General features: G+C 41.7%; 1 protein-coding gene across 4 annotated transcripts in view; it reads right to left on the bottom strand.

Annotated features, from left to right (window-relative positions):
- Nucleotides 1–25455, bottom strand: part of PTPRC (protein tyrosine phosphatase receptor type C) — a 294186-nt gene that overhangs the window by 52063 nt on the left and 216668 nt on the right. For all 4 annotated transcript variants that reach the window (XM_033916186.1, XM_033916189.1, XM_033916188.1 and 1 more), the window contains 7 exons: nucleotides 19830–19938; nucleotides 16010–16044; nucleotides 10455–10564; nucleotides 4387–4477; nucleotides 2408–2484; nucleotides 289–325; nucleotides 62–159 (listed from right to left, as the gene is read on the bottom strand). In XM_033916186.1, coding sequence (XP_033772077.1) covers nucleotides 62–159; nucleotides 289–325; nucleotides 2408–2484; nucleotides 4387–4477; nucleotides 10455–10564; nucleotides 16010–16044; nucleotides 19830–19938 — 557 coding nt within the window. The remainder of the gene's footprint in view (nucleotides 1–61; nucleotides 160–288; nucleotides 326–2407; nucleotides 2485–4386; nucleotides 4478–10454; nucleotides 10565–16009; nucleotides 16045–19829; nucleotides 19939–25455) is intronic.

Raw genomic sequence — 25455 nt, 5'->3', positions numbered from 1 at the left:
AATGATGCAATAGTGTTTAGTATGTGTAGAAGTGTGACATGTAGGTTTTGCTGTCCCTTACCCTGTTTCCCTCCTCACAGCGAGTCACCATGACAATTATTGTTGCTTTCTGTTCCCAGACCATTTTCCAGAAATCATCCACAGTCTCATCCTTGGGTCCTTGGCAGGGGACAGAATTGAGAGGGAAGAGTATATTATTTAATGTCACACTTTTATATCTTTTAAAATAGCTTGAACAGTTATGATCAGCAAAGGTTGATGCACGAATGAGAGCACAGAGATTCCTACCTTGGGCAGCAATATACTTTCTTGGCTCTTTGAATCCCTGTTGAGAAAGAACGCACAGTATGTATCATCAAATATTAAAAATTGAGCTATGGGTTATGATGAGGTACAGGAAAGTGAGTTGATTAATTACAGTTCCTGGCTGGATCCAAACTTAAATGTTGAGATTAGGTAAGTGAAGTGCCAAAATACTATTACCATAGACTAAAGGTCCTTATCCTAATTATATAGACACTTCCAAGTCGTCTGCTTTTAGGAGTGTCCATAATAATTATGCATGAGACTTGTTTGCATATACTTATGGATATCTTGAAAAGCAGGCGGATTAGGCATAACTCCAGCATAGGAGCGAAGACAACCGCTGAATGCCATGACCTTGAACATTGCAGGCGACATGTTAATGAAGGGAAGAGATGCAGAGAAATTGGCCAGATCTGGGTCAGTGTCCTTAGCACCACATTTATACATGAAATACTTCAAAGGTTTGCCAGCCTTTTTGATACTGAGCTTCCTAAATTCCCTTGGAATCCAAATACAAAGGGTCAGAAGAGCACAGTGGTACAAACTCCATCAAAAATAGTGCCAGTATATAAATACATCTATTTAGACTAACAGCTGTACATGTATAAAGCCCTACTTGTATGAAGATAATGGAGACAGTGAGTAACCAGCCACAATAATGAACAACTCCCGAGAGCTCTGCTTTTCCTCATTTAAAATCCTTCTGTACTCTTCTATTTCCCTTGCTTACATGCAGAATATCAGGGTAATTTTGAAAGGACTTTAGGCAAATTGGCAGAGTTGAAAATTGCTTTCCTGAAACGTGGCTACAGGTTTGTGTGGGTTTCACAGCATGTATATTTTTTTAAGCTGCATTAAAAATGGGAATTCCTTTGAGTATTTCACAGTTAGGGAGAAATATAGTAGTTTTCCATGACATTTTCCAAAACAGATGTGCTATTCTGTCAGCTGCCAAAAAAATAAAAAGGAGCTAGTGCAAAGTATGAAATAGTTTTAATATGTGTACACAATGGTGTAGCCAGATTTGCTATTTTGGATAGGCCTTTCCAACCACTCCCCCCCCCCCCCCACTTCCCTCCCATAGATATACTATATAAAATTAGGTTGTTGTTACCTTTCCCTCTGCCACTTCTCAACCCCCCACCCAACCCCCGTACATACAATATCACTCCCTCTCTCTTCTCTCCCACCCTCTCTGCCCCTGGCCTTTTAGTAAAAATATATAATCCATGGACTTTATAACTGTCGTTCCTATTTTGGGGAGTGGGGGTTAATTTTATATACAATTTTCAAGGCTAAAATGTTGATAAGTGGTTTGTGCTTGAACCTACATGTGCTGCAGGTCAGTGTATACTTGTACAATAGGTATGCTGAGGGGCAGAATTTGGGTAAAACGTGGACAGGGTCGCAATTTACTTGCCCATTTTATAAAGCACACATGATCTTGAGAAAGCATAATGTCCATGTCTTCAAACACATTCTGTAGGATTTGTGCTAGTATTTTATAAAAATACAGAGATTATGGAAGGGTAGCCTAAATGGTTAATGTAGCAGGCTGAGAACCTGGGGAAGAGATTCTTTGTGAACCTGGACAAGTCAAGTAAACCTCCATGGCAACCAAGTACAAATCTTACCCATCCCCCTTTTACAAAGCCGCGCTGCTAAGAAGCTAAATGTCGAGCCACTCATTCTATTCCTACGCGTATGGATGGCTCGGCATTTAGCTCGCGCTGTTGGGCAATGTACCTTTGTAGAAGGGGGGATTAGATTTTGAGTCCACTAGGGACAGAGAAAGTACCTGCAGGTAATATGTAAAACTGCTTTGGTTGTACCACAGAAAAGGTGGTATATCAAGAATCTAATAAAACATAGGTACTTATAGGTCTTTATAAACTAGCCAAAAATAGGCACCTTCCTGCCATATTAACCTACTTGTCCTGCTATAAAATTACCCTCTTTTTTGTCTTCCTTTAAAGAAAGAGATTCAGCTTCTACTAAAAACAAAGCTGTACCTAGTTTTACATTTAAAAAAAAAAAAACATAACCCAAAACCTAGTAATCTAATGATGCAAAAATGTCATTGAGAACAATAATGACTTACATCAATATAGCTCGCATTGATATAATCTGATCCGGGCTCACTGCTTATTACAGACAATGAAACACGGGTATAATCATCTGTGAAAATAGAAATTGTTATTAATAGCATTTATTATAATAATCTTTTGCAGTGCCAAATATATAATGTTACAATAATTACATATTAATGTTATAAGGGGTGAATTCAACAAGGGACACTAGCCAATTTAGTGCGCTAACTAATTTAGCACACATTAAGGGTGGATTCTGTAAAGGATGCCTAACTGAAGGCATCCACGATTTGGTCATCCTTCAGCTTAGGCAAGCATTAATTGGACTTTAGCAAGCATTAATTGGAACTTAGATGTCCAAATGCTGGACGCAATTCTACAAATAGACATCCACAATTTTGTGGATGCCCACCGGAAAAAGCTGCACCTAAAAAGCTGGCTTGGATGTGGCATGGGTGTAGTGAGGGGTGTGGTGTGGGTAAGGCTTTGATGTGGATGTCTCTAGTGCGATTAGCATATTTCTGAGCACCTGAGTACATCTACCTAATGCTTACATTGTAGGCGATTGAAAAGCAGGTCTACTTTTGAGCGTGACTTGGGCGATCGACAGATGTGAGTTAGGTGGATGGGACTTAGGCGGGCTTTGGATGTCTCCAATGTGTTCTGCTAAATAGGTTTATGGGGCTTTTATTTTTGCTTTATTTTATTTTTATATATTTCACTGATTGTACAGTTCTTCTTCTCTGTGAACCGCCCGGATCTTTTATGGATGGGTGGTATACAAGAATAGAGTTATTATTATTATTAATATTAATAAGCTCTTCAAAATACATTTAATAATGCACCACATAAACAGGGCACATGAATACAGATATATTGCAGGCAAAATCCTCTATTTTTGTGGGCAAACAGCAATGGTATTTGCTAATTATAGGAAAAGATCCATTAACAAGCACAGCTCATGAAAAATATATCTTTATATTGCTTACTTAAAAAGCTTCTCTTTTTCTGAGTAAAGAGTGCTTCAATGTGCAAAGTCTTGAAAGAGCTGCATTAAGCAAGCAAGGCTCATGAAAAAAAAATTACATAAATAACTTCATTTCCAAAAGGTTAAGAATAGAAAAAAAAAGAGATACAGACCTCACCATGGCTTCTAGTTCAAAGCAAATGGATGTTTCCAGCTGCACAATGGTGACCTCATTGTGAGATCATCAAGGTGCACCTGATAGGTAGAATGCACCTGAATGGCTCAATGGGTAAAAGCCCTGTTCTCATTTTCTAAAGGTCATGAGTTCAAATCCCAAGTATGGTCAGCTCCCCCCAGCACTACACAGCACTCTGAGGCATGTCCACATAAGATAGCCATAGACTCACCTCAGTAAGCACTCCTAAATGTAAACACATCAATGCTGATTTACACTAGTTCCTTTCATCTTGCTCTTTGTTTCCTCTCTTCCTTTGCAATTTTTTCCCTTTTTCTTTTAATTTTTAAAGGCGCCGTGGTAGAGGTTTCTACTGCAGCCCAGAGCACTAAATATTCCAACGCTGCTCTGACACTCATAGGAACTCTATGAATGTCGGAGCAGGGTCAAAACATTTAGCATTTAGAAACCTCTACCACAGCTTAGTAAAAATGGGGTACATTTGCTGTGTACTGCATAAATGCATAAATGTAGCCATTGGCAGTATATCAAGCTCCTGGAAATGAATAAAATAAATATTCTATAACAGAATCTTGGTGGCAAGATGCTGAGGTAGAATTGGCACTAAGTGGATGGCATCAAGCCACCTAACTGCGGACAGGATAGCTAAATGCTCCGATTCTCATTCAATTACTATGAGCAGTGGAACATTTACCTCGTTTGCCTGCGGTAAGAAGCTCTTCCATGGTTTAGTAAAACCCAGCATTAAGCCACCAGGTTACCGAATTGCCTCCTAAATATGTATGAACTGGTGCTGAAGCACAATCGTAGGAAGATGTGATACTTACATGGGAGAATGTCGACATAGCGGTTCTTATTCTGGTTCTGAGCTTTGCGAGCCTCCTTGATACTGAGCTTTCTAAACACTCTTGGAATACTCTGAAAAATTCAAGGACCCTTTTATTGTATAAAACAGGAAACACATTAATAATTCTCACCAATGAAAATTGGAAAATGCCATTTTTAAAATTTTGGTAGGTTTGTGACGATGGGGAAAATGTTTTAGGATTGGGGTTTTGGTGGATTAAAGGGTGGAGAGGATATACATAGGAAGGGGAGTAAGTTAATATATAAAAATTGTAAGTTGCTTTGGAAGTCTAGAAATTAAAGTCCCTTTTTATCAAACTGCAAAATAGCTTTTTACCGTGGGCCGGTGAGGTAAATGCTCCAACACTCAGGAATTGAATGAGCATCGGAGCATTTACTTTACCAGTCAGTGGTCAGAAGCTCTATTGCGGTTTAGTAAAAGGAGCCCTAAAGCAGCTAATCAAATGCTAATAATGAACAAATAATACAGTCGGGTCCTTTATATTAAGTTGCAGACAAGGGTGGCCTTTACATGCCCTTATGCAGATCATTACCATGTGCAAAGGTCACTTTGTATTGCGTCCAATTAATTACCATATGCTAATGTGATCATTAGCATGCAACCATCAATTAAAATAAGCATGTGAACCCTTACCACCTCCCATTTTTGTAGGCTCAGATGCTAACCCCACACTAATCATTTACCCCCTCCTTTACAAAGCCATGCTAGCGTTTTTAGCACTGGTTGCGACAGTAACAGCTCGGACGCTCATAGTTAGTTTGTTTTTTGGGGTTTAAAAAAATCTTGTACCCATTGTTTTTAACTTTGTAACCACCTTGATTTGACGACAATTGCTAAGAAATTCAGCATATCAAATAAACTGACAGGGGAAAGACCGATACTGTAAACAAACTGGGACAAAAGGACAGTTTATGAGCACTGGAGCTGTTACCACCATGGCTGGTGCTAAAAAATGCTAGCTCAGCTTTGTAAAGGAGAGGGCCATCACGCCCACCCTCTGCCCCCAGACAGGCTCCTCTGAGAAAAACTGAGAGAAAGTTTTTAGTGCGTGGTTTATATGCGCACATAGAAAAATAACCGGACGCCTCAGCATCTCCTGCAGTAAGCCCTTTTAAGCTGCAGTAAACGTGTGCTAGTGCTTACCGCAGCTTAGTAAAAGGATCCCTAAGGGCTCCTTTTATGAAGCTGCGTTAGCGATGTAATACATGGAATAGCGCGCACTAATTTACCGGCCGCGCTAGTTGCTACCGCCTCCTCTTGAGCAGGCGGTAGTTTCTTGGCTACCGCGGGCGTTAGCGCGCACTAAAAATGTGCATGCGATAAAGCCGCTAACGCGGCTTCATAAAAGGAGCCCTAAGTCTCTGCCATGTCTTTTCATCCATGCTGATTTCATTATCTGAGTGTTATTAGTTTTTATACAGAGAGATATTTTCAATGCAGTGCCTAATTGTCAATATACACAGGACTTTTCTGTCTATAGAAATCCAGATAATTTTATGGATGTTTGGGAGCCATTGGCTAAATTTTGTAAGGAATGATAACTGATTTTATTTCATTGACCTGTAAACATGCACATCCAGGGTGGGTGGGGGGAGGGGGAAGGGAGTTGCATTGGAATTTGATTCAGGGAATTTATGGATAGTTTCATGAAGGCTTTTATTTTATTTGAATATTAGGTGGGAGGGTGGGGCAAAATATAATTGTACATTAATGTCTGAAAGTTTATTGTTCTTTTCTTGTAATATTATATATACATGAATTACTTGTTGCACAATTCTAGTTTGAAAATTCAATAAAGATATAGAAGTATGAGACACCCATGTACATTTCACCTGATAGTCAAAGCGACTGAAGCAGGCTTAAATCGTTTTGAGGTGCCCAACCACCGATATTCAGTGACACTAAACTAGCAATGCCACTCAATATCATCTCTGATTGTCCATGTTGAAAGGTCAGAGGTGGTACAGTGGGCACCACTGGGAAGAAACTGTGTTTATATGGGTGCCGGGACTTTTTCAAAAATGGATTTTTTTTTAGGGTCCCTAAAGATAACGGTACGGTGAGTAGCTGTGAGAGATCACAGGAGCAATTTTCTTTACATAGCCGCAAGGGTCAGAAGAACCCAGTAGGCTTCACTCCTGCCCCCATCGCTTCCACTGAGCCACCAGGAATGAAAGTAGGCCCAAGGGGGTGTCAGGGGTTGGGGAAACATTCTAGGGGAATAGGAGTTTTGACTTGCAGGCTGGGAGGAGGGGGAAGAGAAGGAGGAGCTGCATTGGGGAAGGGCAGGAGGGGTATTGTGGGACTTTTAAAAAAAACGTTATACGGGTCCTGACCAATATTCAGCCGGGGCCTGCAGTACCTTGGTATTAGTACTGTTGGATTTCTCAGCAGTGTTTGGCACTGTGGACTGCAATATAGCTTGACTGGAAAAAGCAGCTATCAGTGGTAGAGTATTTGTTTGATTCAGATCCTATCAATACTATCCTGGTATCTGATCCCTATGTTGCTTTGTTTCCTTATTATACAATACAAGTGTGTATGAATTAATGTTTGGTGTTTTCTTTAGGTGCTTACTTTCTCTCTGTCTCCTGCTCGCGACAGTGTGTTTGGATTCTGACATTGTGCTGATATAAGCAGAAGTAGGATCTCTATCTGCCTATTTATGTTATGTGCAATGTTATATCCCGCCAAATCCTTTGTAGAGTTCTAGGCGAGCTGTAAGTAGGGTTACCAGACGTCTGAATTTTCATGGGCATATCCACCTTTTGAGGATATGTCCGGAGGTCCGGATGGCTTTTCAAAACCTGGCATTTTGTCCAGGTTTTGAAAAGCCTCCTCAAATCGCTTCAGGCAGGGAGGAAGTCCGCGCATGCGCGGATGCCATGTGATGACATCATATGCACGTATGCACGTGATGTCATTGCATGACATCCACACATGCGCAGATTTCCTCCCTGTCTGACAAGAACAGACAGTGGAGGTGTGGCTAGGGCAGGTCTGGGGTTGGGATTAGGGCGTTACAGGGCAGGGATGGGCAAAACTGGGCAGGCCTGGAGGCAGGTCTAGAGGTCCGGATTTTCCGATTGGAAAATATAGCAACCCTAGTTACAAGTAGCATATGAGGTCTGATGATTAAGTTTGCGAACTTGCCTCCTTGTATTTATGTTGGCAGCACTGTACAAACAACTTGGTAAGGTTTCATAACCTTGATATATCAGTGTTTCACAGCTGTGTTCGTGGCAACGTGTGACAGTGTCTTGCTGAGTGGCGTTCATTATTGTTGTTACGTGTTTTTATGTGCCATTGCAAGAATGTGGGAGCTTGAATTAGAGAACATAAGAATTTACGCTGCTAGGTCAGACCAGTGTGGTCCATCGTGCCCAGCAGTCCGCTCACGTGGTGGCCCTCTGGTCACAGACCAGCGCCCCGAGACAAGCTCTACCTGCGTACGTTCCGGTTCAGCAGGAACTTGTCTAACTTGGTCTTGAATCCTTGGAGGGTGTTTTCCCTTATGATGGACTCTGGAAGAGCGTTACAGTTTTCCACCACTCTCTGGGTGAAGAAGAACTTCCTTACGTTTGTACGGAATCTATCCCCTTTCAACTTTAGAGAGTGCCCTCTCGTTCTCCCTACCTTGGAGAGAGTGAACAACCTGTCCTTTTCCACCAAGTCTATTCCCTTCAGTACCTTGAATGTTTCAATCATGTCCCCTTTCAATCTCCTCTGTTCGAGGGAGAAGAGGCCGAGTTTCCCTAATCTTTCGCTGTACGGCAACTCCTCCAGCCCCTTAACCATCTTAGTCGCTCTTCTCTGGCAAGAGTGGAAGTGAAATCAGGGACATGTTAGTTCAAGTTTATGGGGATAATGCCATGAAGAAAATAGCAGTGTATAACTGGATTAAACGTTTTTCTGAGAAAAAGCTTCACTTATGAAGAGAGGTCAGGGCGGCCAGTAACTAGCAGAACTGATGAAAACATTGCAAAGATTTGTTGATTTTTGTGACAAGATTGTCAGCTGACTGTGAGAAGCATAACAGACCAAGTAAACATCGACAGAGAAACAGAAAAATCTTAACTGAAAATCTTGGCCTGAGAAAGGTGTTTGCAAGAATGATCCAGAAGGAACTCACCAATGAACAAAAGCACAGGAGAATTTAAGTTTGCCAAGACCTTTTGGAGAGACAAGACAATGTTTTGGGCTGTGTTATTGCTGGTGATGAAACTTAGGTGTACCAATATGACCTTGAAAAAAAGCATCAAAGCGCACAATGGAAATCAGCCAATTCTCCACAAAATGACATTGCTAACCTTTTTTTTAATATCAGAGGGATTGTTCATCATGAATTTGTACTAATTGGAATATTGAAAGGAAGACATTTTGATGGCATTCAGGACTTCAAGGGTAATATGACAACAGCTCTGATGGGCATTCCAGAAAAAGAGTTCCAAAATTGCTTTGAAGGATTTGCAATTTTGAGCCAATCATGGCCTTGGGCCCCTCCCACTGCATCCCACAGCAAAATTGTGTATATACTATGGTTGTGTGAATTACGATGGGAAGTGAGTGCCACACTTTTGCTGTTTGGTAGTTGAATGATTTGCTGTGAGATGTCTTGTATTTTATATTGAGTTGGGAATGATAGGATAAGGCTGTTAGAGTTACATTGATGAGAGGATCTACCCAATAGAAGCTATTAGGGACATCACCGTATAATGTTTTAAATGCTAAGCAGCATAGTTTGAATTCTATTCTTTATTCTATTGGTAACCATTGCAGTGGCGTGACATTTAGTAATTCTTCAGCTCAGCAGTATTTGTGCCATGGTGGTATGTGCTGCAAGCATGTTTCCTGTGTTCCATGGGTGAGCTCCCTCAGACAAACTCCAGGGTGAACATTTACTGGCAGTCTAAAGCAATGTTTCTCAACTCGGTCCTGGAATACCCCCTTGATATCTACAATGATATGCATGAAAGACATTTTCATATAATGGAGGCAGTGTATGCAAATCAAGTTTATGCAAATTCAGTGTGGACATCCTGAAAACCTGACTGGCGAAGGGGTACTCCAGGACCGAGTTGATAAACACTGGTCTAAAGCACTGCTTGCTATCTATATTCAGAAACAATAGCAGGTTCTCTTGGTTTGTTTTTACCTTTGCTATGCACTTTTTTTTTTTTTTGCGTAGTTTTTTTTCACGATTCCTGTTTATTACCCCCTTCAAAGATGCCAATGATCCAACCTTGGGCAAGTGAGACTATTAATAAACTATCTGTCTTCGCAATGCTTCAGCAACCATTTCCAAATAGTATACAGTTAATCAATTGCAGATCCTTGCATTCAAAAACTTCTCTTAAGCAAAATTTAGTGAGCTCAACTGGTTCATATTTACTAGAAAGAAAGCATAGGGCAGGGGTCCCCAAAGTCCTTCCTTGAGGGCCGAATCCAGTTGGGTTTTCAGGATTTCCCCAATGAATATGCATTGAAAGCAGTGCATGCACATAGATCTCATGCATATTCATTGGGGAAATCCTGAAAACCTGACTGGATTCGGCCCTCAAGGATGGATTTTGGGGACCCCTGCCCTATGCTTTCTTTCTGGAGGAGGAGATAAAATAGGTATTATATATTCCAAATTAATAATGAGAACCAAATTTACTCCAGATTCTTTGACCCAGAAAGGGCCCAATTCTATAAATAGCACCTAGATTAAGTGCCACGCCTTCTGACACCTAACTAAATTCGGTGCGCAACCCAAATTGATTTAACAAGCTTAACTGGTGTGGTAATTGACCACACCAATGATCTTTAAAAAAAAATTTTTAAACATTCAATCAATTAAAAGTGGTGCGCAGAATTCCATGTGGCGCCTAGCAACACCTAAGTCAAGGCACCCTCTGATGCCTTGATGCAGCACGCGCTAAAAACGCTAGCGCACCTTAGTAAAAGGAGCCTTCAATCTGACCCCTGTCTGTACTTCTTATATTTGTATAGTGGTACTGATGACATTATAAAGTAGGGTCAAACCTGAAATTCAGCCAGGAAGAGTCTTCCTTCGTCGGCAATCTTTCTCTTGTAAGTGTCTAAGAGTAGATCTGCTGGAATTGGTTCCACATTCATTAGCTGCTTTTCATCATCTTAAGAGAGATTTGTTTTAGGTCAAAAACAAAATCATTGTCAACTGCATTTCTTCTTTATTTTTGTTCACCTCCATGATACACAACTTTCGTTCCAGTCAATATAATGATGATTGAGCAGTTCATGCCCCTTTATCGGCTCACTTTGTGAATTCACCTACAGTTCTTTCTGGTATCACATCATCTAATCCCCCACTGTTCCACAAGCACAATTTCTCTCCTTGTCAGTATAGGTAAGCCACTTGCTTCTTGCTCTTAGGCATCTGTGGCTGGTGTCATGATTATTGCAGTTGTCTGGGTCTTGCAACATCTGGGTAGGTAGAACCAACAGTTCTACCTACCTAGATGCAGCAAGACCCAGACAACTACAAAAGTCACTCACTTCTTAACCATAGACATTCCATCAAAACAGTGATTACCCCTTAGTAATTCCTACTGTAAATGACAACAAGCCTTTCTGCATAATACAAATAAAGCCCTTATCTGCATTAGAGATGGATTAGTCTTTGCAATCATGGTGATCCACAGTTGGTGGGGTGGGGTTGTAAGTATGCTTTTTTGTTTTTTTTGTTTTACATTGTGTATTCTGCTTGCCTTAATCAATATTACTCATGGTGCTTTATAAATATACAATTTCTGGAACATAATGGCTCAAAATGCATCATATGCTAATAACAAATGTCTTGATCCATTTCTAGCTTACATTTTAAATTTGCCCCTATACATTTGATGGCATTGATTGGAGTAATGCTGTACCATTGGGCTATAAATACTAATTTTCATTCAATTAGTCAATAGATCAAAGAGATACAACCCAATCCTATTGATGGGTATAAGAAAATTAATCTATTCTGAACACAAACCTAATTCATGCTCTCTTGTGTTGGATGAAATGTGAATAGAATTATACAAGACTACACTTGTTTCTTTCTGGTATCTCTATATGTGCGTTTATTAAAAGTTTAATGGATGTCAGTTTGGTGCTATGAGTAGACTTACAGAACAATTCTATAGAAGTAAATACATTCATAATTCATGATGTGTGGAAAGTGAATTTTTCATTTTGTGATTTTTGTTTAGATGCCGAAATGTCCCGTTTTCAGGGACAGCGTCCTGAAGCTGTGTGCGGGGACAACGGACCGGCGATCGCTTCCCCTCCTGTGCTAAAACCTGCCTCCCTCCTTCCCTCCCTACAGCTCCAAAATGGTCAGGGGGGGGCCTGACAGGTCCGAAATCACCCTCCCTATTATCAGGGCCGGCATTAGGGGATGGCAAGGGGGCCCTGCGATCCAGGCAGCTCACTTAGCTGCCATCAGCCCTGCCTTTGGCTGCGCCGGTAATGCTAAACTGCACTGTAAAACCAAAGAGAGAAGCCGCAGGACTTTCCCACTTGCCTGCTTTGCTCGAAGTTCTGCCACTCTTGATCCCGCCCCCCTCTGAAGTGATTTCCTGTTTTTGAGGGGCGAATCGAGAGTGGCAGAACTTCCAGCAATGCAGGCAAGTGGGAAAGTCCCACTGCTTCTCTCTTTGGTTTTACCGTGCAGTTTAGCATTACCAGCACAGCCAAAGGCAGGGCTGATGGCAGCTAAGAATCACCTCCAGTCTCGCAGCAGCACTAGAACACTTGCCTCTAAATTAAGATAAGGACTGATTCCCTGTGGGTAAAGAGGGGAAGTACTAGAATGGGATGTGAGGAGATGGTGGGTTGGCTGGCTCAGGAAAGGGGAGAAAGCTGCTAAATCAGATAAGGAAGAAGAAAAGGAATACAGGAAGATGCTGGACATGAAGGTTGAAGGGTGAAGGAAAAAAAACAGACATGAGGAGTAGGAAGGTAGGTGGGAGATGCTGGACACAAAAGGAGAGAGAATGAAAAGGGAGAGGAACGAGAGATGCCAAGTCCATGGGAGGGAGGGAAAGGAAAGGAGATACCAGACCATGGAGGGGGAGGGGGAGATGCCAGAGCATGGGGAGGGGAGGGAAGGAGATAGAGACGTCAGACCATGGGGTGGAGTGGGAAGGAAGGAAGAAAGGAGAAGAGAGAGATTCCAGAGCATAGGGAGAAAGAAAAATGGAGAGGGGGGAAGCTGAAATGAATCATGTAGAAAGAGGGAAGATACCCTATGGAAGAGAGAGAGGGTGGGCACTGGATGGAAAGGGCAGAGAGGGCAGAGAATGGAAGGGGCGAGACAGAGGGTGAACAGTAGATGGAAGGGGTAGAGAAAGGGGGACAGACACTGAATGGAAGTGTGGAAGAGAGAAGGGACAGACGCTGAATGGAAGTGTAGGGGAGAGGAGGGACAGACGCTGAATGGAAGTGTGAGGGAGAGGAGGGACAGACCCTGAATGGAAGTGTGGGGGAGAGGGGGGCAGACTGAAAGGAAGTGGGGGAGAGGGGGAGCAGACACTGGAAGGAAGTGAGGAGGAGAAAGAAAAAAGGGCACATGCTAGATTGAGGGAAGAGGATAGAGTTAGATACTGGAAGGGGTGAGGGAAAGAGGTGGCAAGCTATAGGTAGACACAATGAAAGAGGGAAATTGAAAACTGAATAGTAAGAAAGAATTTAGACAGACAGAAAATAAATTGAGAAGGAAGAACAGGAGGAAGGGAGCGGAGAGAGAGATGCCTGAGCAGGGAGGAAAGGGAGGAGACAGATACCAGACCTGAGAGGAGGACAAGAGGAAGGAGACAGATACCAGATCTGAGAGAAGAAAAAGAGGAGAGAGATAAAATCTGCTGGGAGGGAAGGAGGGAGGGAGGAAGGTGAGAAAGAGGCAGAGAAAGGAGGGGGGTTGTAAGTAGATTAGAAAGACTAGAGAGAGAAAGGCCTGGACCACAGGGGAAAGACAGGAAGCAGATGCAGGACTATGGGAAGTTCAGACAGAGGGGGAGAGACCCTGGGAAAGAACAGGGAGATTTAAGATTATAACAGAGGAGGGAGAGAAAGGGAGACCTGGAACAAAGGTACAAATGAGAACTGACACTGGATCTGGGGAGGGTAAGAGGGAAAAGAGAGAGAAACCTCGACCCAAAGGGGATGCGGCTGGATTGTGAAAGAAATGTTGGATGCGAAAGAAAGAAAGATTGGATGCACAATCAGAAGGAAATGCAGCCAGAGACTCATGAAATTACCAGACAACAAAGGTAGGAAAAATAATTTTATTTTAAATTTAGTGATCAAAATGTGTCCGTTTTGAGAATTTATATCTGCTGTCTATATTTTGCACTATATTTGTCTGTTTTTCTATAGTTACTGAGGTGACATTGCATATTTTAAATTCATCTGCCTTGACATCTTTGAAAAAAATCCAAAACTCATAAATGATAATTAACATTTTCTCTGCGTAGTGTGCTGTGTTTTTTTTTATTTTATGTTTACCATTATGAATTAATAAGATATTGTGTGTACATGAAAAATGAATGAAAGAAATTGGGGGCGGGGCTAGAGCGGGATTGGGGCAGGTCTAGGGTGGGATTGGGGGCAGGTCTGAATATTAATAGATATCCCGTTTTGATGAAAAAAATAAATGGTCACGTTACCCTAACCACATCTGCTTTCTGGTAGGTGCCTGGGAGTAGATGCCTACTCAGTTAGGCACCTACCAGTTCATTACTTTTTAATTGGTTTTAATGACACTTTCAACTAATGGCACCAATTAAGCCAAAATTAATAATTAACTCCCTCTTTTATCAAGCTGTGCTTCCAGTGTACAAGCCTACCAGAAAGCAGATGTGGTTAGGGGTGGATTCTGGATAGATTTTTTTTTTGCCTGGTTTGACTTAGATGCCGATATGCACCCATCTGAGGCACACTTATTTAGGCCAAAAAAACCTTAGCATAAATGGGAGTATGCCTAAGGTTTCAACGCTTATTTATTTATTTAAAACATTTCTATACCATTTAAACCTAAACGATTTGCATAATTTTACATATATAATTTTATAAAACAAGTAAGATCAGACAAAAAATCCTCAGAAAATCAACTATGAAAATGAAAGCCAAAAAAATCATATAAAAATTCTTCAGCAAGCAGCAAATCATAAAGGATCACTATCTAGAAGAAGGCACTTACAAATAACTGTGTTTTAAGTAATTGCCTAAAGCTGCCCTTTTCACAACATTTTCGTAATTGGCTGACAAGTGAGTTCCACAGTTTAACCCCTGCAGAACAGAAGGTCCTTTTACTGGTCTCAACATATTTGGACTAACATTTCTTATTAGCAAAGCTAAGTTTTCAGAACGCAGACATCTATTTGGTAAATAATTGGTCATCTTGCTTTTAAATAATTCAGGTATAGTACCATACAAGAATTTACAGATCATTACTCCTTTCACTAAATTCTGAAAACAATTGGGAGCCAGTACTTATGGCCAAGCACCATTAGGCATGATTCTATAAATCGATTAATAGGCTAAATAGGTACTGATAATTGGCAATTAACACCTCACAATTAGTGATAATTGAAATTAATTGAATGTCAAGTCATCTAACTTGGGGCTAGATTCACGAACCTGCCCAATCGGACCGATCCCGGCAGGTCCAATGGATTCCCTAAACTACAATATGCACATGGGGACGATTGGAGGAACGTCCCCATCTGCCTGCCCGGATCGCTCTATCGCAATCCCAGCGCATGTTCAGACCATATGTAGATGGTCTGCGCATGTGCTGGAGCTCTGGGCTCGGCAGAGACTTTTTTTAACCCGTTTAAACCCACGGGCTAAAACCACGGGCTTGCACTGCAGGGAAGGGTGGGAGAATTGGGGCAGGCAGGCAATTTGGGGCAGCGGGAGGGTAGGGGGCTGCAGGAGGCGTTCGGGGCAGACAGGAGATCGAGGCTGACAGAGCAGAGAGCAGGGCGGCAGAAGGCAGGGCAGTCGGAAAGGGCTTGAGCGACTGGTCCTCAATAGTCACTTGTTTGTGATCGGCCAGTCCAGTCGGTGTTGCAGGGTTTTTGTTAGTGAATCACGTCCCTGCCTACTTTGCATGCCATTGCCTTCATTTGCATGTGTGGATCGGAGGATGGTCAGCAAAGAGGTAAGTGAATCGGGCCGGAGGGAAATCAGGGCGCAAAGGGATCGCAAACCAATCAGTACATACCATGTGCCTAAAAGTTGGGACACCTAGCGATGTCTAACGGCACATAGGTGGCGCTAAGCATGATTCTATACAGTGCGCTTAACTTTTAAAGAATTGTGCTTAGTTCTGCCCTAGTCCGCACCAATTTTTGAGGCCTTGTATATAGAATTTTAGAGTATGCGCTTCTGGGCTAACCCAGATTAGGTACCTTACATTAATCTGAATGTTAACACATCATCTGCAATAAAAAAAATGTCTCCACGGTGCCATATTAAATATGCAGCTATGCATGGTCAAATCTTGCATTAAGTCACAGCAACTTCAAATCTCTTATTTATGTTTGCTGAAATAATTCAGTTGAACTTACCCCAATCAATTAGTTGTGTACTTTCCCCTAAGTCTCTGTAAAAACAGTAAAATGCCAGTGTGTTATATAGTTCAAACTTATTATCATTTGTGCAGAATTCAGGAATATAGGGACAAAAGAATTTCCAAAGTCATTAATGATGGCTTCAGCAGGTGTAATTTTTGCTCCCAAAAGTGGGCCTGAAATCAGCATTCAATGTAATTCTATGATAGGTGCTCATATTTTGCGTGCCCATTATAGAATTTGTGTTGAGCACTGATTTTTAGTGTCATTTACTGAATCTAGTTCCATGTGGATACACTTAACTAGGGTTACCATATGGCTCCCTACTTCCATTGCTTTTACTGGAAGTAAACCCCGGATGTCTCAATCCGTCCTCCTATTTCTGGAGCCATATGGTAACCCACCACTTAACACCACCTACTGAAGTGATGTTAACTGTTCCACGGTACCTGCTGCAGTAACAGTTAACTTGTGGTCCCATGCCAGGAGTTAAGAGGTCATTTTATAAAGTTTATGTTACCACACTATGAGTAAATGGCCTCTTATAAAATACTGACTGGTGTAAAAAGATGCACATTTGTATTAGCCTGTATAAGCTAGTAGGCTGAGCTGAGCGGAAGTCCTTCACCTACAGTCCTACCAGCAGAGGGCAGTGTTTCACTATTACTTTTTCAATAGTGGGGCATAGGCAAGCTTTGCAGGACTCCAGGAAACCTGCCTGTCCCAAGCCACTGAAAACACAGTATTAAAGCAGCACCCCCCCACTGGCAGCAATGCAGTTGGAGGACTCCTGCTTATCTTAGAGGGATCAGTGATAGCCAGGTGCACAGTTTGGCTGGAGCACAGGCAGAGTTTACAAGTACACTCATTTCTCCGGATTCTATATATTGTATTGACGTTTGGATCAAAGATGTGTATGCAAATTAATTAGCTAACAAGCCATTAACTAGCAATAAATTGATGTCAACAATCTATTACAGTTTTAAGGCAGTAATTAGATTATGCTGGCCCATATTCCTACATGTTATTATATAATTCTGCATGCCAAAATCCAATAGCACACAACTCAAAAGGGGGTGTGGCCAGGGAAGTGGTAAGAGTGTTCTAAAACTCTGAGTGTGTAATATAGAGTACCACCATTCCTACACCCAAATGCCAAGAGTTAGGCATCAACATTTGCATCAGGTTTCAACTGGTGTAAATACTAGCACCCAATTTTGGACACAAGAATGGGCTCTAAGCAAAAGTCTATAAACTGTGCTCAGTTCAGAGCGCTTTTTGTAGAATACTATTAATTATTTCTATAGCGCTACCAGACATACATAGCGCTGTACAGAGTCACAAAGAAGACAGTCCCTGCTTCACAGAATAGCACTCCATGCCAATTTTTTCCAGTGTCATTTGCAGTACTGAATCTGACTGATAATAAAACTGATAATAAAACTTAATTTATGTACATCCTTATTTACTTTATACTTTATTTAGCCCCGCTACAAAACAAGTGTAAATATCCGTGCCTGTTTTTATAAAGAACAATACCTGCCACTTATAATAGTATTTTCAGAACATAAATATGCGTGTCTGTATGTTTTTGAAAATATGCTTAAAATAGGTACCTACTTACCCTGTTATCCTAAGCTTCCTATTAACAAATCATTCTCCATGTGTAAGATGCAGACCCACCCTCCTCCCACCCCACTCAGCTTGGGAATCAGTGTGCGTTCAGCGTCTATCGGGCATTAACAATTGTCTGTTTTATTTCCAATGTTAACTGCTTCACGTATTTTAGTAAAAAGGGCCCCCGCTGCAAAGTCTGGAGGTAAAAAGTGCCCACAGACTTTGGTGTAAATGGCCACAAGCACCATATATAGAATTTCCTCCTATGTGGGTTATTTGCAAGGGGGACCATATGCAGAGGCACAGCATGGGTAGGACATAAGTAGGGGCAACTTACAAAATACGTGGATCCCTGCTGTATTTAGGTGGCCACATTTTCACCAGCTCTAGGGCTTGTATAACTGCAGGTGCCCAAATGTTGGGCACACCGAGACTGCATTATGCTAGAGTTCTATAAGAGAATCTAGGCGCCTAAGTTATATTCTAGAATAGGCTACCACCTTGTATTCACAGGGTGTCTAAATGGAGGTGCCCGCTTATAGAACTGCCTCTTTAGTGGCCACCTCTAAACATGTATGCCAGTGGCTTAGTGAGGGTGAGAGGCGACCCGGGTGGTGGCTCCCCTCCGCCACCCTCTTCTCTGCCCACTCCGTTCCTTCCCTGCTCCCTTCTGTGTGCACACACCCCTAACCTTCCCTCCCCCCCCGTGCCTCTTTAACTTCCCCGGCGCAAGCAGCATCACCAACCTGCTGCCCACGCCGGCGTCAGCTCTCCCTCTGATATCACTTCCTAGGTGTGGGACCTGGAAGCGATATCAGAGGGAACGCAGACACTGGCGCGAGCAGCAGTTTGGAGTTGCTGCTCCCGCCGGGCAAGAACTAGAGGTATGGTGGGGGCGGAGGGGGGAGGGAAGACATGTGCACAGCAGGGGGAGGACTGGGAAAAAACGGGGCAGTGGAGAGGAGGGGTGCTAGCGTCCCCATCAAGATGGTGCTAGGGGCGGATCACCCCCACCCCACCCCTTACTACACCACTGATGTACACCCCCTATCCAATGATTTTCAGCAGCATGAAATGGCTACTGATGCTGAAAATCCTGTTTCCATTTAGCTAATGCCAACACGGAACAAAGATGTTTCACTTAACTCAGCCGTTCCCAACCCAGTCTTTGGGACACAACTAGTCCCGTTAGGTTTTCAGGATATCCCAAATGAATATTCAAGAGTTAGATTTGCATGTACTGCCTTAATTGCATGCAAATCTTTCTCATGTATATTCATTGTGGATATCTTGAAAACATAACATAACAAATTTCTAGACCGCATAACCCTAAGTTCTTTTTTTTTTTTTTTTTAATTCTATATTCATTTTCAAAATTACAATAATATGTTCAATCAAAATAACAATAAATACATCACTTAAAAACTATCATTGGTACAATACATAAACTCTTATTCCTCCCCTCTTCCCACCCCTCCCAACCATATATTCCATTATCTTATAGAATATGTAATAATAAAATATCCCCCCTTCACTATTAAACTTATAAATTTAAGGTAAAAAATGTCAACTAATCCGTACAATATTTTGTTAATGTTCCCACACATCCTGAAATTTCCTGAAATATCCCCGCTGTATTACAATAAATCTTTCCATTTTATAGATATGACATAAAGAGTTCCACCAAAAATTATAATTTAATCTACTCCAATCCTTCCAATTATATGTAATTTGTTGAATTATAAGTAATAATTATAAGTAATAATTTATTGTTGTTCGCAGAAATCTAAGTTCAATGCGGTTTACAAAAGATTATGCTATGAGAAAATACCAAAAAAGAAAAAGTAATATGCAGAGATTAATTAGTCAAAAATTTGGAAAAAAGAAAAGCCTTCAGAAGTTTTCTATAATATGTATAAGATGTAGATCTAATCAATAAATCAATAATGTGTATAAGATGTAGATCTAATCACTTTAATGCATAGATACCAATAGCAAATGCTTTCCATGTATATTCAGCACTATTGCCTAGATGGATAATGACACTGGATGGATGATTTTTATTTTTAATGCTGCAAACAGATTTTTTTTTTTTTTTTTTTAAATGCTTGCCATCAGTTTTAAATATTGGCCTATTAATTTTCATATACACAAAAAAATGAAAACATCACTGTCTTTTAAATAGAAATAAATCATTTACCTTGAAGATTGTTTCTTCAGTTTATAGATTTTATACAAAACAATAATTAAGGCTAACGATGTCATAATAATCAGGAACACCAAGAATCCAATCAGGGCATTGATATTATCTGCAGATCAAAAATAACTCATGTAACACAATATATAAGCATATTTCTCTGAAAGTACTTAGGGCTCCTTTTACAAAGGCACGCTAAGCGTTTTAGCGCACGCTACTATACTGCACATGCTAAACGCTAACGCCTCCATAGAGCTTGCGTTAGTATTTTTCATTTAGCGCGTGGTTAGTGCGCGCTAAAAACGCTAGCGCACCTTAGTAAAAGGAGCCCTTAGTATGTGTGACAATTTAAATGTAAGGAAATTCTGTGTTACAAATACCTGTCATTTTCCAAATATCTGAGGAATTTTGCTCCTGTAACAAAAACCTCCCAAGTATAGCCACCAGAAGAAAAAGAGAATGGCAGGTAAAACAGAGAGACTCGTAAAGGTGGGAATGTCAGGTATGTGATAAGTTATGGCTTTGCCTTTAAGATTAATTTCCAGTCATCGCCACTGCTTTTTTCTTGCCTACCTCATTCATCCCTTCACTAGATACTGTTCTCCTTTCTCACTCTGCTTTCATAGTCATGAAATCAACTGCTCTGCACATTAATGCCACTGGAGTTCTTAGATCTGAGCTCAGGCCTGTGTCCCTTGTTTGTACTTGACTAAGCAGGGTCGGACTTTGTTGGTAGCTGAACACAGGACTATCAGGCAGCCAGCTAGGGAAACCAATGACCCATAAATAAAGCAATATCACCAGACCTAAGTAAGCAAAATAAACAGCTGTCACAACTGTATGAAAAAAAGAAGACACCAGCTGTTAGAAAAGTAGTTCATGACATAAATGATAAACAAAAAGGGATAAAAAAAAAAGGTCCTATGCCAGACAGGAAAATTCAGGCCTTAGCATCGGGTGCTTAACACTTATGTGCTTTCGTTTATAATATCCAGATTTCAAGGAGTCCCTACAATGTCACTATGTGCCAAAAATTTTTCTTTTAGAATGCCAGACCACCAAACGCATACATTTCGGATGGATATGTTTAAAATACGGACCCCCTAGCCCTGCCTCCAGGCCTGCCTAGTTATGCCCCTAATGCCCACCCTAATCCCTGCCCGACACAGCTTTTCAAAACCTGGACAAAGTGCTGGGTTCTGAAAAGCTATCCGGACCCCGGACACGTCCTCAAAAGGAGGACGTGTCCAAGGAAATCCTGACATCTGGTAACCCTAGCAGCACATAACAAGATAGAATATTCAGTGGCACTTTCTGACTGCCGTGATACTATCTGGCATAATGCCAGCAGCTCCCTGGTCACAGCTGATGTTCAGCAGCAGCAAACGATTAACTATCTAGTTTAGTTTCAGGTGGCATAAAGGCTATCCTAAGTTAACTAGGTAGCTATTTGGGAACCACCTCCAAGTAATTCCTGGCTGGACACCACGTTCTGGAGTCGGTCCAGAGAATGGCCACCCGGATGGTGTCGGGACTCAAGGATCTCCCGTACGAGGAACGGCTGGATAAGTTGCAGCTGTACTCACTCGAGGAACGCAGAGAGAGGGGTGACATGATCGAGACATTCAAGTATCTCACGGGCCGCATCGAGGTGGAAGAAGATATCTTCTTTTTCAAGGGTCCCGCGGCAACAAGGGGGCATCCGTGGAAAATCAGGGGCGGGAAACTGCACGGGGACACCAGGAAATTCTTTTTCACTGAAAGGGTGGTTGATCGCTGGAATAGTCTTCCACTTCAGGTGATTGAGGCTGGCAGCGTGCCTGATTTTAAGGCCAAATGGGATAGACACGTGGGATCTATTCACAGAGAAAGGTAGGGGAGGATCATTGGGGTGGGCAGACTAGATGGGCCGTGGCCCTTATCTGCCGTCTATTTCTATGTTTCTATGTTACCCAGAAATTCAGTACTGGTACTGGTAAGGATAAGGACATGCAATAAATATTCAGTTCTAATTCAGCTGGTAGCAGTCAGAGCTTATAAAATTCCCGGCCTCTTTTGGCTAAATATTTTCCCCTAACTGTTTAGTAAAATGTGGGGCCAGGAGTGTTCTGGGGGTGGGGCAAAATAATTCCAGGTAATTAGTTCTGTTCAGCTGCTCTCTGGATAAGTATATCCATTAGGTATGTAACAAGCTACAAATAGACAGCTAGGGAATGTGAATGGAAATTTTTGTTCTGTTTTTGTTTTTATCATATGTATGTTTTTGGGAAACCACTTACCCCCCTCTTTCACTAAGGTGCGCTAACTGATTAGCGCGCTAATCAAATTAGCGTTCGTTAAACGCTAACACGTCCATAGACTAACATGCACGTGTTAGTAAAAGAGGGCTTTAGTTGTAGGCTGTATATCAATTTTCTATATAAATTAGAGTAACAGCACAAGTAGTGTTCCTAACATTATATGGAGATGTCATCTATTTAGACATCTTCTATTTAGATTGAGGATTATGCATTTGTTTCATGAGTGTGTTTCACGAGTGTGGTTCTAAATGGTCAGAGCCACTAAATATCAGACATAAAGATAAGATGATAAATCATCTACTTGTTTTTAGGTGGTGGCTATGGGGCTCAAAACAAAAAAATATAAACGTCCAAAAAGCATCCTAAATCAGCACTTGGACATCCTAATTGCCAGGATGTTCAAGTGCCGATAATCGAAACCGCCTTTCTGGACATCTAGCAAGGTTTCCCAGCCCCTGTGCATCCAGAGCTCGAGATGGGCATGGTAGAGGCGTGTTATGGGCTGCCTTTGGCTGTGCATTAGGGTGGGTTTGACTTGGACGTCTTGCAGTGATAATCAAACATTTTGCGGGACGTCCTGGATGGAACTTAGACGTTCGGAGCTAGATCTGTTTTAGAAGTGTCTAAGTGCCACAAAGGAGCCCAAACTGACCAGATGGCCACTGCATGAATCAAGGTAAGACACCCCCACATCCCCTAGTGCTCACTGTCCCCCTTCCACTATACAAAAATGAGAACAAGAAGGTACATACCTGTCTCTAAAACAGCAGCATCTGCAATGGGGAAGCCTAGTAGAGCATTACACAGGTGTCTTAAGTAGCCTGGTGAGTGAGCTAGTGAGCAGGACCCAGACCCATAAGGCACTCTAATCACAATATCTATGCTATTAACTATGAGCCCATCAAAACTCACTCAAACCCTACTATACTGCCATATAAGTACCACCTGAAGCTATAAGGGCTATTGGGGTGGGACACAGGTGGGTATAGTAGGTTTGGGGGGAGTTTGGGAGGGGTCAACATAAATTATAACATGGTTATGGTGAGATATACATCTGATACCTTTTATGTGACTTCACAGCAGTGTCCTCTAAGGTAGCCCCACTGCTCTGTTGCGATGTCTATGTGGCCAATCCATTACTATGCTAACTCCTCCCACATTCAAATGGTCTAGATTAGGACGTTTTGAACAGAACATAAGAACATAAGAATTGCCACTGCTGGGTCAGACCAGTAAATCCATCGTGCCTAGCAGTCCGCTCCTGCGGTGGCCTTTAGGTCAAAGACCAGTGCCCTAACTGAGTCTAGGCTTACTTGCATACGTTCTGATTCAGCAGGAACTTGTCTAACTTTGTGTTGAATCCTTGGAGGGTGTTTTCCCCTATAACAGCCTCTGGAAGAGCATTGCAGTTTTCTACCACTCTTTGGGTGAAGAAGAACTTCCTTACGTTTGTACGGAATCTATCCCCTTTTATCTTTAGAGAGTGCCCTCTCGTTCTCTCTACCTTGGAGTGGGTGAACAACCTGTCTTTATCTACTAAGTCTATTCCCTTCATTATCTTGTATGTTTTCGATCATGTCCCCTCTTAGTCTCCTCTTTTCAAGGCCGAAGAGGTCCAGTTTTTCTAATCTCTCACTGTATGGCAACTCCTCCAGCCCCTTAACCATTTTAGTCGTTCTTCTCTGGATCCTCTCGAGTAGTACCGTGTCCTTCTTCATGTATGGCGACCAGTGCTGGATGCAGTATTCCAGGTAGGGGCGTACCATGGTCCGGTACAGTGGCATGATAACCAACCTTCTCCGATCTATTTGTGATCCCCTTCTTAATCATTGCTAGCATTCTGATCGCCGATTTTACCACCGCCGTGCATTGTACAGACGACTTCATTGACTTGTTGACCAGTACTTCCAAGTCTCTTTCTTGGGGGGTCTCACCGGACATCTTGTATTCGTGTATAAGATTTTTGTTACCGACATGCATCACCTTACACTTATCCACGTTAAGCCTCATTTACCATGTCGCGGCCCATTTCTCGAGCGTGTTTATGTCATGTTGCAGGTCTTCGCAATCCTTCTGTGTCTTCACTACTCTGAATAACTTTGTATCATCTGCAAATTTAATCACCTTGCTCATCGTACTAATTTCCAAGTCGTTTATACATATGTTGAAGAGCACGGGTCCAAGTACCGAACCCTGTGGCACTCCACTCATGATGCTTTTCCAGTCCAAGTATTGTCCATTTACCCCCACTCTCTGTTTCCTATCCACCAACCAGTTTTTAATCCATGCGAGTATTTCACCCTCAATTCTATGACTCACAATTTTTCGAAGTAGTAGTTCATGCAGGACCTTGTTGAACGCCTTCTGAAAATCCAGATATACATTGTCGACTGGGTCTCCCTTGTCTATCTGCCTGTTTACTCCCTCGAAGAAGTGCAGCAAGTTCATGAAGCAAGATCTTCTTTTGTTGAAGCCGTGCTGGCTGGTCCTCAGGGCACTTTTGTATTCGAAAATGGCCCAAAAAGTTAGACATCTTTAGGGGCCAAGACGTCCAAATCGTTAATTTAAAAAAAAAAAAAAAATTAGAAAATGGATGTTCCCCTTCCCAATATTTGAACTTCTTGCAGGATACATCCAAAGTCGGACTTATACACACTATTGAAAATGCCCCTCTGTGTCTGAATATTGACTCCATTATTTCAACTTTTTTACATTGTGGAAGTATCATCTGTAGTGATACGTTTAAAGCCTTTTCTTTTGTAATATAAGTTTCCAATGTTTATTATCTTCTTCTACAATCAGAAACACAGTCCTTACCAGTAAGAGTGAGAAATTTCTAGGGATGTACATTTGTCGGTGCACATTTGGCTAATTAGTGTGTCAGAAAAAAATTTAGTTCAAAACCGCACTAGCATTTACAGTGCTGGCCATGGCGGTAACAGCGCCAGTACTCATAGGAATTCTATGAGTGTTGGAGCTGTTACTGGCATGACCAATACTAAAACGCAAGCACGGTTTTGTAAAAGAGGGGAGGCAATCTGCATCAACCTACGAGTGAAAACATTGAGGGTCATTTTTGATAGTGCATCAACATCTGACTTTGGACATCCTGAGTAGTGCGTCCAAATATCCATTTTCAAAACCACTATGTGCATCTACTTTTTTTGGCCAATTTTTGATCAACAGGACAGGAGGAACGAAGACCAAAAGGGCAGCCAGTGTGGTTAATGAGTAAGGTGAAAGAAGCTATTAGAGCTAAAAGAGAATCCTTCAGAAAGTGGAAGAAGGATTCGACTGAAAATAATTGTAAACTGCACAAGGAATGTCAA

This window comes from Geotrypetes seraphini, chromosome 12 (assembly GCF_902459505.1).
Source record: "Geotrypetes seraphini chromosome 12, aGeoSer1.1, whole genome shotgun sequence".
NCBI lineage: Eukaryota > Metazoa > Chordata > Amphibia > Gymnophiona > Dermophiidae > Geotrypetes > Geotrypetes seraphini.
The sequence above is the reverse complement of the archived record's forward strand: the minus strand, read 5'-3'. Positions and strand labels throughout refer to the sequence as shown.